This window comes from Rutilus rutilus (genome assembly GCF_951802725.1).
Source record: "Rutilus rutilus genome assembly, chromosome: 7".
Classification (NCBI taxonomy): Eukaryota; Metazoa; Chordata; class Actinopteri; order Cypriniformes; family Leuciscidae; genus Rutilus; species Rutilus rutilus.
In genome coordinates, this window is record NC_140221.1 from 8,722,888 (window position 1) to 8,738,269 (window position 15,382).

The window sequence follows — 15,382 nt, forward strand, 5'->3', positions numbered from 1 at the left end:
AAGAATGTGAATGTGACTCTCTTTTATTCTGGAAACAAACTTTGTTGCATTTTCCTGTTACTGTATTTCTGTAAAGCTACTTTGAAACAATCTGTATTGTAAAAAGTGCTATATAAATAAATGTGACTTGACTTGAACACATGGGCAAATTACAAAAAATATGCCATGCAAGTACACAAATAGTCAAATGCAAAGACAGCAAGTGTGGGTATTTAGACAGGCTTTACATTAGCGAAAAATATAACTTTTTTTGTTATAAAAAAAAAAAAAAAAAATCCCAGTCCAGATGAGAAAAGTAACACAAATGTAACGTAACACACTACTTTTCCAAAAAAGTAACTAAGTAATGCAGTTTGTCACACAATATCGTAATGCATTGCTTTTAAAAGTTACTTTCCGCAACACAACGCTTTACTTTTTTCTTCTGTTGGGTGGTACAGTTATGTTGAAATTATTTGGCACACAGAACAAAAATTAACCCATTACAAATATTTTCATACTACAATTAAAGAAACAGTCTGACCAGAAAAAGGTCTAAATCTGAGAAAATAGCAGACAACATCAAGATGAAGGCACAGGAGAGCAGAGAGCAGAGAACAAGAGATGAGAATACTGGGCCATATCTTCAGAATGCAAAGCCAGACCAACGCTTCATGTTGTATATCACAAACCAAAGCAAAAGACTCTTCATAAGACAGCTGCAATTGAAATGTAAATTAGAATTAGTCATGGCTATAGAGGGCAACTTAGCTGAGAATAAGAAATTTGGCATCTACTGAATAAATTTGCAATAAATAGACTTCACAATATGTTCAGAGACAATGTCTTAGCTACCACTTAGGCCTTTTGTTACAGCTTTGCACTCTTAGCTTCATAAACAGGAGAGAAAAAATGTGAATTGTTTTGAAAACGTGTATACATTATTGTAAGCAGTCAAATGTTATTTTGCAGCAGTCAAACTGTTGCAGATTATTGCATGACAAGACAATGCAGTAAGCAGAATCATAAGCTTATTAAACACAACATAAAGTGAAGGCAACATTTTACAACATTCAGACTTCATATTGTAAACATTTTGTACAATAGGATGTAAATATTTATCAAAGTACTCTCCTTTATACTAATTATATCCGACCTCAACTAAAAGAATGTTATGGAAAGCTAATACTTTAACATACAAATATTTTAACATGTAAAAAATTCAGTCAGCAATGTAAAAACTAAACGGAATGAAAACAAGAGCAACAAGACAGCTATCCTAAAGCAGAACTAAACATACAACTTAATCCATAAAACAGAATTTTCTGCCCTGAGGTATCATTGTAGTGATGCCCAAATGTGAAAAGACAAATGGCTTGACAATCCACTTCAAAATATCCATTCTTTCACTCAATGCATAAAAGTCAGAGAAAGTTCCCTGTTGAAACAAAATGTTTAGTTGCTTTCAATACCTTGAAGCGCACAAGTAATATCTAGATAATCTCATTATCAAAAATGTTCCTTGAGGTAAAAGTAAACTTCTGCTTTGTTGTAGAGTACCTTACAAAAGCATGTTTCCCATAAAAAAAAAGTTTCCTTTCTCTTAGGTGGTACTAAGTGTCCTCATCCCAAAGGCACAGGTGTTTATGGTGTGTGTAGAAGTCAAACCGGTAGCCTTTGCTGCAGCTCTTAATGCCACACTTGTAGGGGTTGGACCCCTGACCCCGGCAGTACTTCAGCTGGCAGGGGAACCACTCCAGGTTTAACCTGTAAGTGCAGGCGCAGGGCTGCCATGGGTCTGTTGTGGAGCTGCAGCTCTGCAAGCCACTTACATTCAGACTCTGGGGAAAGACCTCAAATATTGAACCTTCCACCCCTGTAAAGAAAAATGAAATGGGTTAAAAAAAAAAAAATGCAACAGAAAAAAAATGTGTTTCTTTGCACAAAGCAAATAAATGATTTTATTCAAAGCAAAAAAAAAAAAAAAAAAAATTGACTTTACCTAATATAGAGTGGTCATGGTATTTGAAGGTTAAGTGCATAATTATTCATTTTATTTTCATTTTAACAAATGCCATTTAAGATGGTGACTTAAGATGTAAAATACTCTTACACATCTGATTTTCTTCTGTTTACACTGTTTACAGACTGTGTTTATGTGAATACTTCACATGATGTGCATTTTGACATAATTGTGTGTATTAGACCATTCAAGTGTAATAAACTGTGAAAGAGAACTGGATTGCTGAATTGCTGCTTATTGTGATTACTAACACTTCAATGTGCCAATAACTTTAAGTAGTACAGCAAAGTTTAAGAAATCTAACACTTTTTAGAATATCGATTTTTACAATTTGTGAATCTATGCTAATCGCCATAAGATAGGATTGCGATTCATATGCGAATCAATTTTTCCCCCACCCCTAGGTTACGCCATTTATGGTGGCCACATGCAACAGCAAAGGCCATTGGAAAGATAGACATAGGCCCAATAAAACTGACTTCTCTCCATTAATTCATTGACAAACCTTTCTATGAATAAACATGCATATCCTTAGGAAATTATGTGTGTTGTTACTGTTTTGTATATTGTCATTTGTATTGTATACTGTTTTATGCATGTCTTATGATAGAACTACTAGTTAATGAAACCTCATCTATATCATGCTTGATATCAAAATAATGCTGTTTAGTATCTTACAGATTGGTTTCCATCACCTTCTCATAGCATGTATTGGATGCTTGTTTTATTAATTCAGAGAATGAAGGGACACAGAACTGCCAGCCCACTCTGATTATCCAAATGAATCAGCTTCTAAACAAAGGAACTTTTTCCCGCTTAAAAATTACACCTTTCTCAGTGGGTCAAGCCAAACTCGAGAGGTGTGACCTCTGTGGAAGTTAAAGTCCCCCTGTAGTCAATCATTTTATCCCTTAAAACTCATCTTACATATTTAAACGTTTTTTTCTTTAGTATACGCGGATCCATGAATATGCTAATTAGCCCCGCTTCCACTCATGCCAGCTCACGGATTCACTCGGCTAACTTACTGAGGTAAAAGCTACACAAAGGTATCACTCTTTACAATGTCGGACACATAACAGTAATTAATATTATAAGCCTTTTGCTTGACTATGTTATCAAACAGCTAATAATGTGTTGCTAATGTTACACAAACTATGTTCCCATTTGCCATCTCAGTCTGCCTTCTAAAAATCATCAGAAACGCTTTGAACAACTCCGAACGTCAGTGGAGAAAGGCATATTGTTCATCATAACATCGTAATAAACATCATACACCCGCTATATTGCTAAATCTACCCGATTTTTCATATCAACAAAAACAATATACCAGGATAACTTGGCATCTTGGCACCTGCTAGTTCGCTGTTAATGATATGCTAAAGCACGCCGGGACGTTGACGTGATTGGTTACAAGGTAGTTTGTGACGTCAGTAACTTGATTTCAAACCGCGTTTTTTTTTTACTGCAGTTTTAAGGAGAAAATACTTAGCAATTGTGTAGACTTATGAATTTGCACATGGTTTGTCTCAAAGCACATTAAAAACACTATATAGACATATAAACAACATTAAAAATTTGATTTTCACCACAGGACTTTAAACGGCACTATCTCGGTGACCTTCCCTCTCTTCCTGCTTCCTCTGGTTGCTGTTCGTGTGAAAAGACTGGAGACATCCGGTCTGACCGATTTGTTGTAACTTCCCTAATCTTAACAGGATTAGACTAACATCGTTTTCATTTTTATGCCTGCTACAGACTGTGCGATTTCGGCAATCCAATAAGATCATTACAAAACACACTGTATGACATGGATCTAATCAATTTGGGTATGACATGTATGCAGACTGTACGATGATGACACAATTTTGAATCATAGGCTACGACACAAGTTAGCAAAGAAGAACAAAACGTCATTAGCCTGCGCTAGTAGTAAACAAATAGAGCTAAATGAATTGCACTTTGGCACTTTCGCTGAGAATATGGAGAATAATAAAAGGAGAATATGGATGTGGTCATGGCTAGGTAAAAGAGGACACATTGGCATGCTAAATGGAACTTCAGGTTAGTAGTTTTAGGTTTTAGCACCATATCACGTTGATCAATACGCCATTTCATGTTGCATTTTTATTGGCTAGTCAATAGACGTAGCAGCAAACACACTGTGAGATGATCATGCTAAATTTCTGACAGTGTCAGAAAATTATCGCAAGCTATCTTTGGTCGCAAGACCATGACAATGGCCGTCTTTGAACCTCTTTCACTGTTCGACGTAGGACCACCATTTAGGAGCCACTACCACAGAAATCACCACAACTGGTCATCTTTGGACAGCCCAAAATTGCACAATGTGTACCAGACATTAAAGGTTGTATCAGCGATCTTTTCACCACCACTCAAAACCAAAATAAATCACAGACAGGGGTGGGTGTTGTGAGGTTTTGCGCTTGTGCACGGGTGCCTATGACGGCTGCACGCGAAAACCTCACAACACCCACCCCTGTCGGTGATTGGTTGGAACACTATATATTTTGGTTTTGAGTGGTGGTGAAACCAACTGTTTTTTGTGTGCAGATCTCAGAGCCTAGGCTGCCTACAGAGACGCGTTTTTTTGACGGCATGCTTATGAGGCGGGTAGCTAGCGGATCGTTAGGAAAGATTAGATGAATGTGATCATTTATGTTTGGGCCTGAAATCGCTGATACAACCTTTAAACCTGGAAGAACCTGTTGCAGCATCACCACTTTCTTCTGAGACTGAATATTCGGACGTTCGTTCAACGGCTAAGGGTTTGTGCAAGTATCGTACATTTAAACTAACTAAACAGAGATTTAGTATAAGCTCGTATAACCCTTTGTTACCAAGGTGCTGATGGTTCAGTTCAGTAACTAACTCTGACGTTTCCAAAGCCTCATTTCCTTGTTCCTGTTTCGGTTTCCTTCATTCATTTTCACTCTCCATGTACCCATGTATGCGTGATTGTCTGTATGCGTATGTTTAGACTAGCTATGTGTTCGTGATTTAGTTCAATCAAATTCTGTGATCACTGCTTGCAAAACAAAGTCCCCTTAATGATGCGATTACAGCTACATGCTCTTGAGTAGCACTGTACCCATAAGAAAGAGTTATTTTTCTCTGGCCACTAAATAACAATATAATAATAATATATGGTAATTATATTACCACATCTTACTCAGATATTTATTCTAAGTATAATTATTTGCTTAAAATTTCAGCTGTAAACTTACAGAAAGAAAAATGTTTCCTGAAATTTTCAGGCACAAATGACCCAGTTTATGAGAATGACCCAGTTATTGCTGAAAATTCTTAGCATGCATTGCAGGGGCTTAAAACATACATTTACAGCACTGCATCAACTGTGTAAGAACACACAGTGGTAACCCTCTCATCTAACCTTTGTCCAGCCAGTGTTTGACATCTTGCTGCCGTGTGTACACAAGGTCCCGTGCATCCCCGCAGACATTATGTATGTGAGTACTGAGGTGCCAGGAGCGACTCATGTTGAGCACCGCGTTCATAGTGAACTGTTCCTCACCACGTCTCTCCTCCGCACTCCGCACCAAATGAGGGTTTTTCTGTTGAGTTCAAACAACAATCATAAGAACGGTCATAAGTTTAATGCTTTGATAACAATACACAATACCTAAGAGTACTAACAATACACCATCAATGGTCCAATACTTGTGTAGCTTGTGGCTTTACTTTAAAATTAATGTGTATTCCTGCACAATGCCTTGTCCCTAGACTTTTTCATTTTTGGGGGATAAACTGTTCCTTTAAGTCTGGACCTGAGTTAGCCTAAGCTGGTCTTTTCAGCAAGGTGCCACAGAAGATTTATTTATCTTTTAAATTTGGACCTGTCTGAGTCTAGCCATGGCTTCACTGGGGATAATCTCTCCATGGTCCAAATGTAAGATGAAGCAGAGGGCCTGGTACTGTGATTGGCCCTTCTCTGGCTCCCCAAGCACCAGGGCACGAAAGATCTTCACACGCTATTAGAAAAAAACAATAAAGAAAATGTGAGCATAGACACAGTCACAAGACAAACCTACATTTTAAAGGAATAGTTCACTTCAAAATGAAAATTCTATCATCATTTACTCACCCTCAAGTTGTTTCAAACCTGTATGAAGTTCTTCTGCTGAACACAAAAGAAGATATTTTGAAGAATGCCGGTAACCAGACAGTTGATGTACTTGTACCCCAATCCATAATAGGAAAAAAACACAATGGAAGTCAATGGTATACATCAACTGTTTGGTTACCGACATTCTTCAAAATATCTTCTTTTGTGTTCAGCAGAAGAAATTCATGTGTGAGTAAATGATGACAGAATTTACATTCTGAGGTGAACTAATCCTTTAACAATGAATTAGGGGATATTATTATCATGATGTTTTTCCTATGAAACTCCAGGACATGCAAATTAGAAGAACAGGCAGGCATATATGTATAGACATACATTATTGTCCAGTAAAAATATATAATCCTTACACAATAATAATTTATTCGGGATCCGATGTATAAGAATATATCTTAACGTTAGTTTAAAAAAAAAATTAAGTATAAACCTCAAACCTATAAACTTTTCTTTTTTTTTTTTTGCCGTGCTGCCATACAGTCTTCCACTAAAGGTTCACATCAAGGACAATAACTGTAATGATAACGATAAAGACATAGTTCTAAAAATTGTTCTAAATATTAAAGAAAAGTAGAGTTCACACGACAACTATAACGATAATAGCACAGAGAAACAATAACGTTGGAAGCACTTTTTTTAGAGCCATTTTTTCCCATCTGATGAGCGATTCAAATATTGACAGCCAATCAGAATCCGTCCTGCTTTAAATAGCTCGAGCATTAAAAACGGCGGATGACAAAACTGCAGTGTGCGCTTAGAAAAAACAGAATGATATCATTTGCTGGTGTGGATGCTGAGAAAGTTATCATTATAGTTATCGTTCGTGGCGTGAACGGGCCTTAACACTGGTAACCTTGGTAAATACTGAGAAAAACAGGCTGGGGAAAACTTAATTGTAGTTTATAGACTGTTATTTAAAATAAAATAAAAACTACAAAAAACTAACAACTTAATTAAAGTAGATATTTTTTTATAAACCTTATAAATGTGTGCCGCAATTACTGGCACCCCTTTAATGTATTACTTTGTGCACCTTCCCTTTGCCAGATCTCCACTATCTTTATAATTATGTCACAATTTTATTTACTTTTATTTTTCTACTATTTTACTTCCATAAAAGGTTAGCTTTGCAAATATTTTTGATTAAATAAAAAATATATTTTTTGTCTTGGTCTTTTGCAGTTTTCAGATTTTACTATATTTTTGCAGTATACAGTATAAGTTCCACTGACGACGAATGAGGAATAATGAATGTGAACAATGCAATTTTGGACTGCAGGGAGAGGCAACCAAATGAAAAACATTTTTAAAAGCCTTCATTTCATGAGCACTAAAACAAAGAAGAGGCCCCTGTCTAACTATAAACAGACCAGCTCTTCAGAGAACATGCAACTGAGGCGTAACCTCTTACCACGACCCCGAGCATCAGCTGATCTACCAACTGCTCCCATATGCACATAACCAAGAATACAGCCTCTTTCATGACAACACTGCTTTTCTTTGCGACACTGAATACGACTGAAGCTATGTGAATGTCAGCCAGACTCACTTGCTCAAAATAACTTAAAAGAATTATCTTGTAGATTCTGTTACAGAGAGATATGAAATCATAGAGAAGGTGGCATAGAAAAGGTGGCATACAAAAAGTGGCATTATATTGATTAAAACAACCATTCATAATTTGGATTTGTCTCTCCTTAAAAAAAAAAAAACGTACAACAGAAGTTGAATAAGCTTATAATTCCATAAAAACTTTATATTATATGCTCAACGGCTACTTTATTAGGTACACTTGTTCAAACGCTTGTTAATGCAAACACTTAATTAACCAATCACATGGCAGCAACTGCATGCATTTAGGCATGTAGACATGGTCAAGACGCTCTGCTGAAGTTCAAATTGAACATCAGAACGGGGAAGAAAGTTGATTTAAGTGACTTTGATCTTTGCATGGTTGTTGGTGCCAGCATTTGAGTATTTCAGAAACTGCCGATCTACTGGGAATTTCATTTTTCGAAATATCCAGTGAGCGGCAGTTCTGAGGGCGAAAATACCTTGTTGATGCCAGAGGTCAGAGGAGAATGGCCAGACTAGTTCGAGCTGAGGCAACAGTAACTCAAATAACCACTCATTACAACCGAGGTCTGCAGAAGAGCATCTCTGAACGCACAACACGTCAAACATTAAAGCAGATGTTCTACAGCAGCAGAAGACACACCGGTGCCAGTCCTGTCAGATAAGAACAGGAATCTGAGGCTACTATTTACACAGGCTCACCAAAATTGGACAATAGAAAGTTGGAAAAATATTGCATGGTCTGATGAGTCGACATTCAGATGGTGGGGGCCGAATCTGGTGAAAACACCATGAAAGCATGGATCCATCCTGACTTGTATCAACACTTCAGGCTGCTGGTGGTGGGGTGATGGTGTGGGTATATTTTCTCAGCACACTTGGGTCCCCTTAGTACCAAATGAGTATTGTTTATATGCCACAGCCAACCTGAGTATTGTTGCTGACCATGTCCATCCCTTTATGCCCACAGTGTACCCATCTTCTGATGGCTACTTCCAGAAGGATAACCAGTAAGTGATATACTAATTTTCTTATCTTTATTTCAAAGCAAAATGTAACTATATCGTGGCTCAGCTCTTTACAAACAAGTATGTCTAACTTTTCCCACATATATCCTCAGTATAGATCTGCATTTATCCTCAACTTCTTGATTGCTTGTATTGCTGCAAAATGTAATCAACCAGCTCTAATCTGCTAAATGTGACTACAAGGAAAGATGTTAAGATATTAAAAACATTCACATCATGATTTTCAGTAAAGCTGCTTTTAATTTATTTATTTAGAAAAAGATGAAATGAAACAAATTTTGAGGTAATCACTATTTTGCCTTGGCGAGCTGCATGGTGTTTGGTGTTTTTAGCCCCCAACGGAAGGAGCCATTGGGGGCTAAAAACACCATCGAGCCAAATGCATCCGTATCATTGACTTTCATATCTAGGTAATTAGTGTGATTAATTAATGTACCACAAATGGTCAATTCATTCATTTATATTGTTGTATAATATATAATTATGAAGTCTATGATTCCCAGCTCCCACCCAGTTCCCAGCTCTGTGTTTCATTGCCTGCTTTGCATAATGCCTAATGTTGCCCAATACAGGCACAGCATGAATTTGGCTGCATGACTTTCTGGCAAATAACAGCTTGATATCCTCCAACTTTCCATGGATGAAAAAAAAATCAAATAGGAAAAAAATCCTGAAAAGTCTCTACATTTAAGTATGTCTAGTGGGAAGAAAAAAATGTTGTGAGTGATTAAAGTCTAACAACTGTTTTCATTTTATTTTATTAGACTCGTCTGTTAGAGAGTTCAATATCTAACACTGCCACTTTAAAGTTCTTTCAAACGTTTAAAATAACATTCATAAAGAGCTAATTACATGTGTATGATTCATTATGATCTGATCACGCTATGTAAAAAAGGACTAAGCTCAGTTCTTTAACCAAATCCTTTAACCAAGTAGTGCTATCGAATCACAAATGCTGTTTTATTAACAAAGTTTTGGAGAAGCACGTTCAGAACCCAATCAGCGCGAGGAGGCCTATATATAAATAGCCAACTCACCTCTGTACCAAGACAGTTTTCCAGCATCCCTCCTCACTCTTATTTGTTCCCATCCCAGTACTCTGGGTTCGGGTCACGTTCCAGGCTTGGAGCTGTCCCCATGCACGGACAGACCGCCAAATACGCATTATCTTTACTCAATCATATGCAAGTGTGAACTCGTGAAACAGTTTTTAAAGATCTAAAATATCACCATTAATTATGACTTTATAAGATGACAAATGTTATCTATTTTTATATATGGATGTTAGAAAGGGTAGTTTATACCTGTGACGTGTTTATGTGACAGAGAATGTTATATTACAGTATTTATTTATTTATTATTTATATTATGTTTTATCTCAGGACAGTGCAATACTCCTATATGGAGGTGATCATCTTTATTGTGTTTGTTTGTTGTAGGTTTATACTGTTCTTCATTTACTGTACCTTCTCAAAGTCTATTTATGGTAGTGATGCTATTTATGGTATAGCCTACTTTGATATTGTACCATGATAGAGAATTATGCTAAAGATTTTACCCTGATTTTAGATTTTACAAATTTGTTTACCCTGATACTAAAACAAACAAACAAACAAACAAAAAATGCTTCACTTACAAAAACTACCAAAAAGTATCATGGTACTACCATGTTGTTTAGAATGTATGATGGTATTTGGAAATACCTTGGTCTTTGCATGGAACAGGCATAACATGATACATAGTATGATGTAACATGAAAGTGAAATTCATATTGGCTACCATGAATGGTATTTACTCCAAGGTGCTTCCAAGAAGGTCTTACAATGGTGCACGTCCCAAAAAACACATAGGCCTAATTGTTACACTCTTGACTTCATGTTTTCTTCCCACACAGTGATCCCCTCCACTGGTATTTAATAGTGCATTATTTTCAGTTCATTTACAGCTGTGGTTGAATTCTGTTTAGTTGGATTTGTACTCACGCGCTTGAAATCAGACAGGAATGTGATGAGAGTCCCGTCTGCCTGCTTGAACTCCACTGTTATAATGTCCTTCTCACTATCCGCCTCTAACAGCTCCTCCGTTATTTGACCATCGTTAAGACGAACAAGAACCGTCAACTGTGAGCAAACACTTACCGATAATACCACAGTAAACACGACAAACGCTATCTGGACTGAAGCCGGTAGAGTCACTCTCGCGTTCATTACAAAAGGCACTAAGGATGCAAACTCATTTAACACAACAATGGGACATAGCGTCAAATTAAACGACTTTAAACAAAACTGCGGACAAGCGAATGCAAACTACTGTTTAAGAGAGAGGTAATGTCCGTTAATAAAATAAGCGAGTTGGTAAACTAGGCTACAGGCTGTGTACAGCTCGATGATGACCGCGAACAAATTGCGCTTCTATCAAAAATTTAATTTTCATCTTTTTTAGCCTAGATATTCGGAAAACAATTAATTATACACGAAAAGTTTTCTTCTAGAAATTCTTTACTGCGTATAGTTTTTTTTTTTTTTTTTTGTAACTCTTAAAGCTCCTGTATTCCCCGTCACTTCCTCTGAACTTCAGTAATTTGGCTGAAGGCTCCTCGGGCTCCCAACACTGCATGGGGCCACTTCTTAAAGACACAGGCTCAGATTTCAAGACTTGCCACCTCTAACTGGATTCACAAATGTGATGCATGCACATTGTATGCACATTGTTTTATATTGTAATAAAGCATCATTTTAAAATATTATTCTTTATTTCTTTATTTAGTTTAAATAAAGTCGGTTTTTCATTTCATTAATTTTTTTTCTTCTTTTTTTTTTGCATTTCACACTAAACAGTTCAATCAGTTAAGTTTTTAAGTTTATTAAGTGTTATTAAGTTTAGCATCCTGTAATAAGGGGACACAATGGGGAAATTTTGAATTTTTTCCTTAGAAGAACCCATTATGTTAAGCTTTTGTTTAATGAACAGACTCATTTAGTGCCATTATTCAGATTTCATAACCAGTAGAAGCTTGACCCTTACTAATAATAATATAATTATAATTATTTGTATTTTTTTATCAAGGTAATTAGCTCTTTTATCTATTAAAATAGCTATTTATTTTCCAATAACTTTTAAAATCATGATAAAAATAAATAAATCTAATTCACAGACTTGTCAACATTAAGCTTCATTCTTTATACCACTTACCACTTGCTCCAAAAACTATTAATTCTGTCTTAATTTACTCACCCTCATGTCATTCCAAACCCACAAGACTTTGGTTGATCTTCGAAACACAAATTAAGATATTTTAGGTTTCTGTCCCTCCATTAAAAGTCTAGGTAACCAAAACTGAGGCATTTTACACATAAAATGTAGGCTTGTATTCACATATACACACACATACATAGAGTGCATCACATATGGTAAACACAGAAGGCAGTGCGTTTCATATGCGTGCATCATTCACTAGAACAAACCTAGTTGGTGCTCGTGCATCACACACACGCACGTTTTAGCTTCCATGTTTACCATATCTGATGTGCTCGATGTATGTGTGTCAATCATTGTTTAGATGTAAAATAAAAGCCTAAATTAAATCTGTTTGCCATATAAAATTATCATATCTCTTCACAATACTTGGATTAATCCACTCGATTCATACGGATTCGTTTACGACGCCTTTATTACCTTTTTGGATCTTCTAATTTTTGGTTATCTGGACTTTCAGTGGAGGGACAGAAACCTCACAGGTTTAATTAAAAATGCTGTAATTTGTATTTTAAAGAATAGCCAAAGTCTTCTGGGTTTGGAATGACAAGAGTTTTTGGGGCACTATCCCTTTAAAGTCACCAAAGTTTTTTTTTTTTTTTGTGGTAATCTTTAATCAAAATCTGAAAATTTGCTTCTGCTCTGGAACGGCATTTCTTCACTGATGACATCAGTTTGACGGCTTGGGTTGAAAACGCTGAACCGCTCCCCTCCAAACACTCTAGAAGAAAGAAATGTTTTGAAATTAAAGTCCGAAACTTTTTTGGGGTTAAAAATTATCCAAAATAAATGTTTGAGCAAGTACATAACCAGCCAGTGTTCAAAACTATCTGCTTGCTGTAGCTCAATTCAAAATGGTAAGCTTGTAATAGCCGCGTTTCCACTGCGGCTAAATGATGTTTTTAATTCCAGTGGTACTGGTGGATTTCCGCGGGAAATTCGAGCATGTCTTTGCGTCATTTCGTCACATCTGCACACATAAAGAAGGAGTCTCGGCTAGTGGGCTATATTGCGTGTGAGGATGTTGGAGGTGGAGATTTATAGCCTTTTCTCACAGCACTTGATATAATTAAACTTTTCTATTTGATGGCGGATCCAGAAAGGTTTAAACGACAATCACCAGTGACAACTGGAGATTCACCCGTTGTAAAATGCAAAAGACTTTGGAGTGGCTACTGAAAAAGAGAGACTGCAACAAGTTATCCATGCGAAAACAAGGATAATATCGGAAGGGCTTTTGAAAGGTGGCGTGAACTCTGTGTTTTGAAGGGGTTCAAAACGGACACAGAGATGGCTTTTTTTCTGCTGGACAGGTAAGACATTTCAGCTGGTTCAATTATGTTACAGTAGCGCACTTGTTCGCTTAATTCATAAAGTTATGGAGTAGGCTACTGAACTACAGGTAGCCCTAATACACATTGAATGTAGTCATGCAATGCTGATGTTGTTAACATTAACAATTTGAGAACAAAGTAATTTGCACGGTTTGACGTGATATGATAAGCGATCGTTAGATTTTTTTCCCCTTAGTTGGTCAGAACAAAAGTGGATGTTACTTACTTGTTTCAGATGACATTTTCCGGTGAAAATTCTTATGTTGGTCATACTTCCAAAAAGTAGAATCTGTGATTCCGAATGACAGTATCCACATTCTCCTCAAAACATTGGATTCATCCGTGCTGTGCCGTGCCGACCCACAACCCACGTAAAGTTGATAATTCCGCGAATAACTGCAATTGCAGATTTCGAACAGAGATGGCGACAAAGAGGAAAAACTAGGGACTGCAGCTTTAAATGTTTTTTCACACTAGAAAAATATTTACTTAACTCTAACTTGTTAACATGGGCAACAACAAAATATGAATTTCTAGTGTTAAAAAGGCCTGAGCCTCACTTCAGATGTGGGTGGCAGCAGGATGCCAGAAGAACACAGACCCTGAACTTTAACCTTTTGATCTTCTCAACACTTCTTGTAAGCTTGCATTAAACACGCATTCCTGGAATGCACTATAATTCACTATAATAATGTGTAAGAAAACAGCAGCACACAACTGATTAAACACAACTGATTTAGCAAAACTGATTAAAATAAGATTTAAGATAAAACACAGAAAACTGACTAAACTTCAATGGAACCGTTGCAACACTAAGATAAAATAATGGCCATATATTTTTGGGGTCCAGTTTTGCAGAAAGCCAACTTTTATGAGGACTACAGCACGAGTGTGTGCGTGCGTGTGAGAGAGAGATTGTGTGTAAGTGTGAGAGAGTGTGAGTGCAAAAGTGAGTTTTGTTTCTACCCCTGCCGTTCCCGCACAAGGTTGCAATTCTTAAATGTGATCTAACAAAGGTAAAGAGAAAATATTAACCATATATGCTGTTTATATTGCTTGTAATTGGGATGAAGTAAACATCTGTTGAGTATTTTAACATACATTTTTTTATTATAACATTGGCTGAATAACAAAAATTTGAACACCACACAAGGGTTAAATCTGATTAATCTACAGCATACCTCTCTATTTATAACATAACATCATGATAACTAGAGCTGTGAAAACATGCCCTGGCTTGTAAAGTGCTCCCACTGAGCCACTTATGACCTGTGACCCCTGCAAACTGTGAGGTTTATGGAGATATTTACCCTCCCTCACTACAGCCTCATGAATTCGTGAATCTCCAGACTCTCTGGAGTCATTCGAAATGAGGTTCCCCTCAGAGCAGAGACCTTAACTGCTGGCAGGGGGTTCAGACAAGTGGCCTGAAACTAAAGGCATGTATCACTCATTGAAGAATGTAATTCTTCAGTTTATCCTATTCAAATGCTGTCTATTCTTAAAAAAAAAAAAAAATCCTCTTGAGGTGAGATACGGGTACAGGTTTGGTGATATGGTTAAGTTTAAGGGTGGGTGAAGGTGTAAGGGATGGTTCAACAGTGTAATTATAGATGTAAATAGAGAAATTAACTACAGCTGTAATTACATGCAGGCATTTTTAAATACAAGTAAAATGTAAAACATGTATGTACACAATAAGTGCAGTGTATCAATCTTAGTACATAGCATATAGTCAAAGACACTTAAAGTGGGACCGATATTTCTGATGGTTTTAGTAAATTTTTTTCCTAAAATCTAAGGCTTAAAAAACCCTTTTGTATAATCAGGTCTTTGACACGTCTTATATATTTAATTGGATTTCTTGTTTATTTTTCAAGGCAATAGGAAACATCATCATGAGTACAATATGTGAAAAGTATTTAATTGCTTCCTCCAATAACAAGTCAACACCATTGCGGAGTATTTTCTCTTTAAAACTGCAGTGGTCTAAAGACAGTCCCAAAAACACGGTTTGAAATCGCAG

General features: G+C 36.6%; 1 protein-coding gene across 1 annotated transcript; it reads right to left on the bottom strand.

Moving 5' to 3' along the window:
- oafb (OAF homolog b) lies at positions 1 to 11,342 on the bottom strand. Its single transcript, XM_084412827.1, has 4 exons — positions 10,750 to 11,342; positions 5,881 to 6,015; positions 5,418 to 5,598; positions 1 to 1,855 (listed from the first exon to the last, which is right to left on the bottom strand). The coding sequence occupies exons 1-4, from the start codon at positions 10,972 to 10,974 to the stop codon at positions 1,593 to 1,595; spliced, it is 804 nt and encodes a 267-aa protein (XP_084268953.1). The 5' UTR covers positions 10,975 to 11,342; the 3' UTR covers positions 1 to 1,592.
- Positions 11,343 to 15,382: the final 4,040 nt, after the last annotated feature.

Bases quoted from the DNA above. Each gene is read 5' to 3' on its own strand.
- oafb (XM_084412827.1), bottom strand. From the start codon at position 10,974: ATGAACGCGAGAGTGACTCTACCGGCTTCAGTCCAGATAGCGTTTGTC. The intron at 6,016-10,749 runs GTGAGTACAAAT...TTTTTCTAATAG, and splicing joins TCCTGTCTGATTTCAAGCGC to CGTGTGAAGATCTTTCGTGC. The intron at 5,599-5,880 runs GTCCAAATTTAA...TGAACTCAACAG, and splicing joins CCATGGCTAGACTCAGACAG to AAAAACCCTCATTTGGTGCG.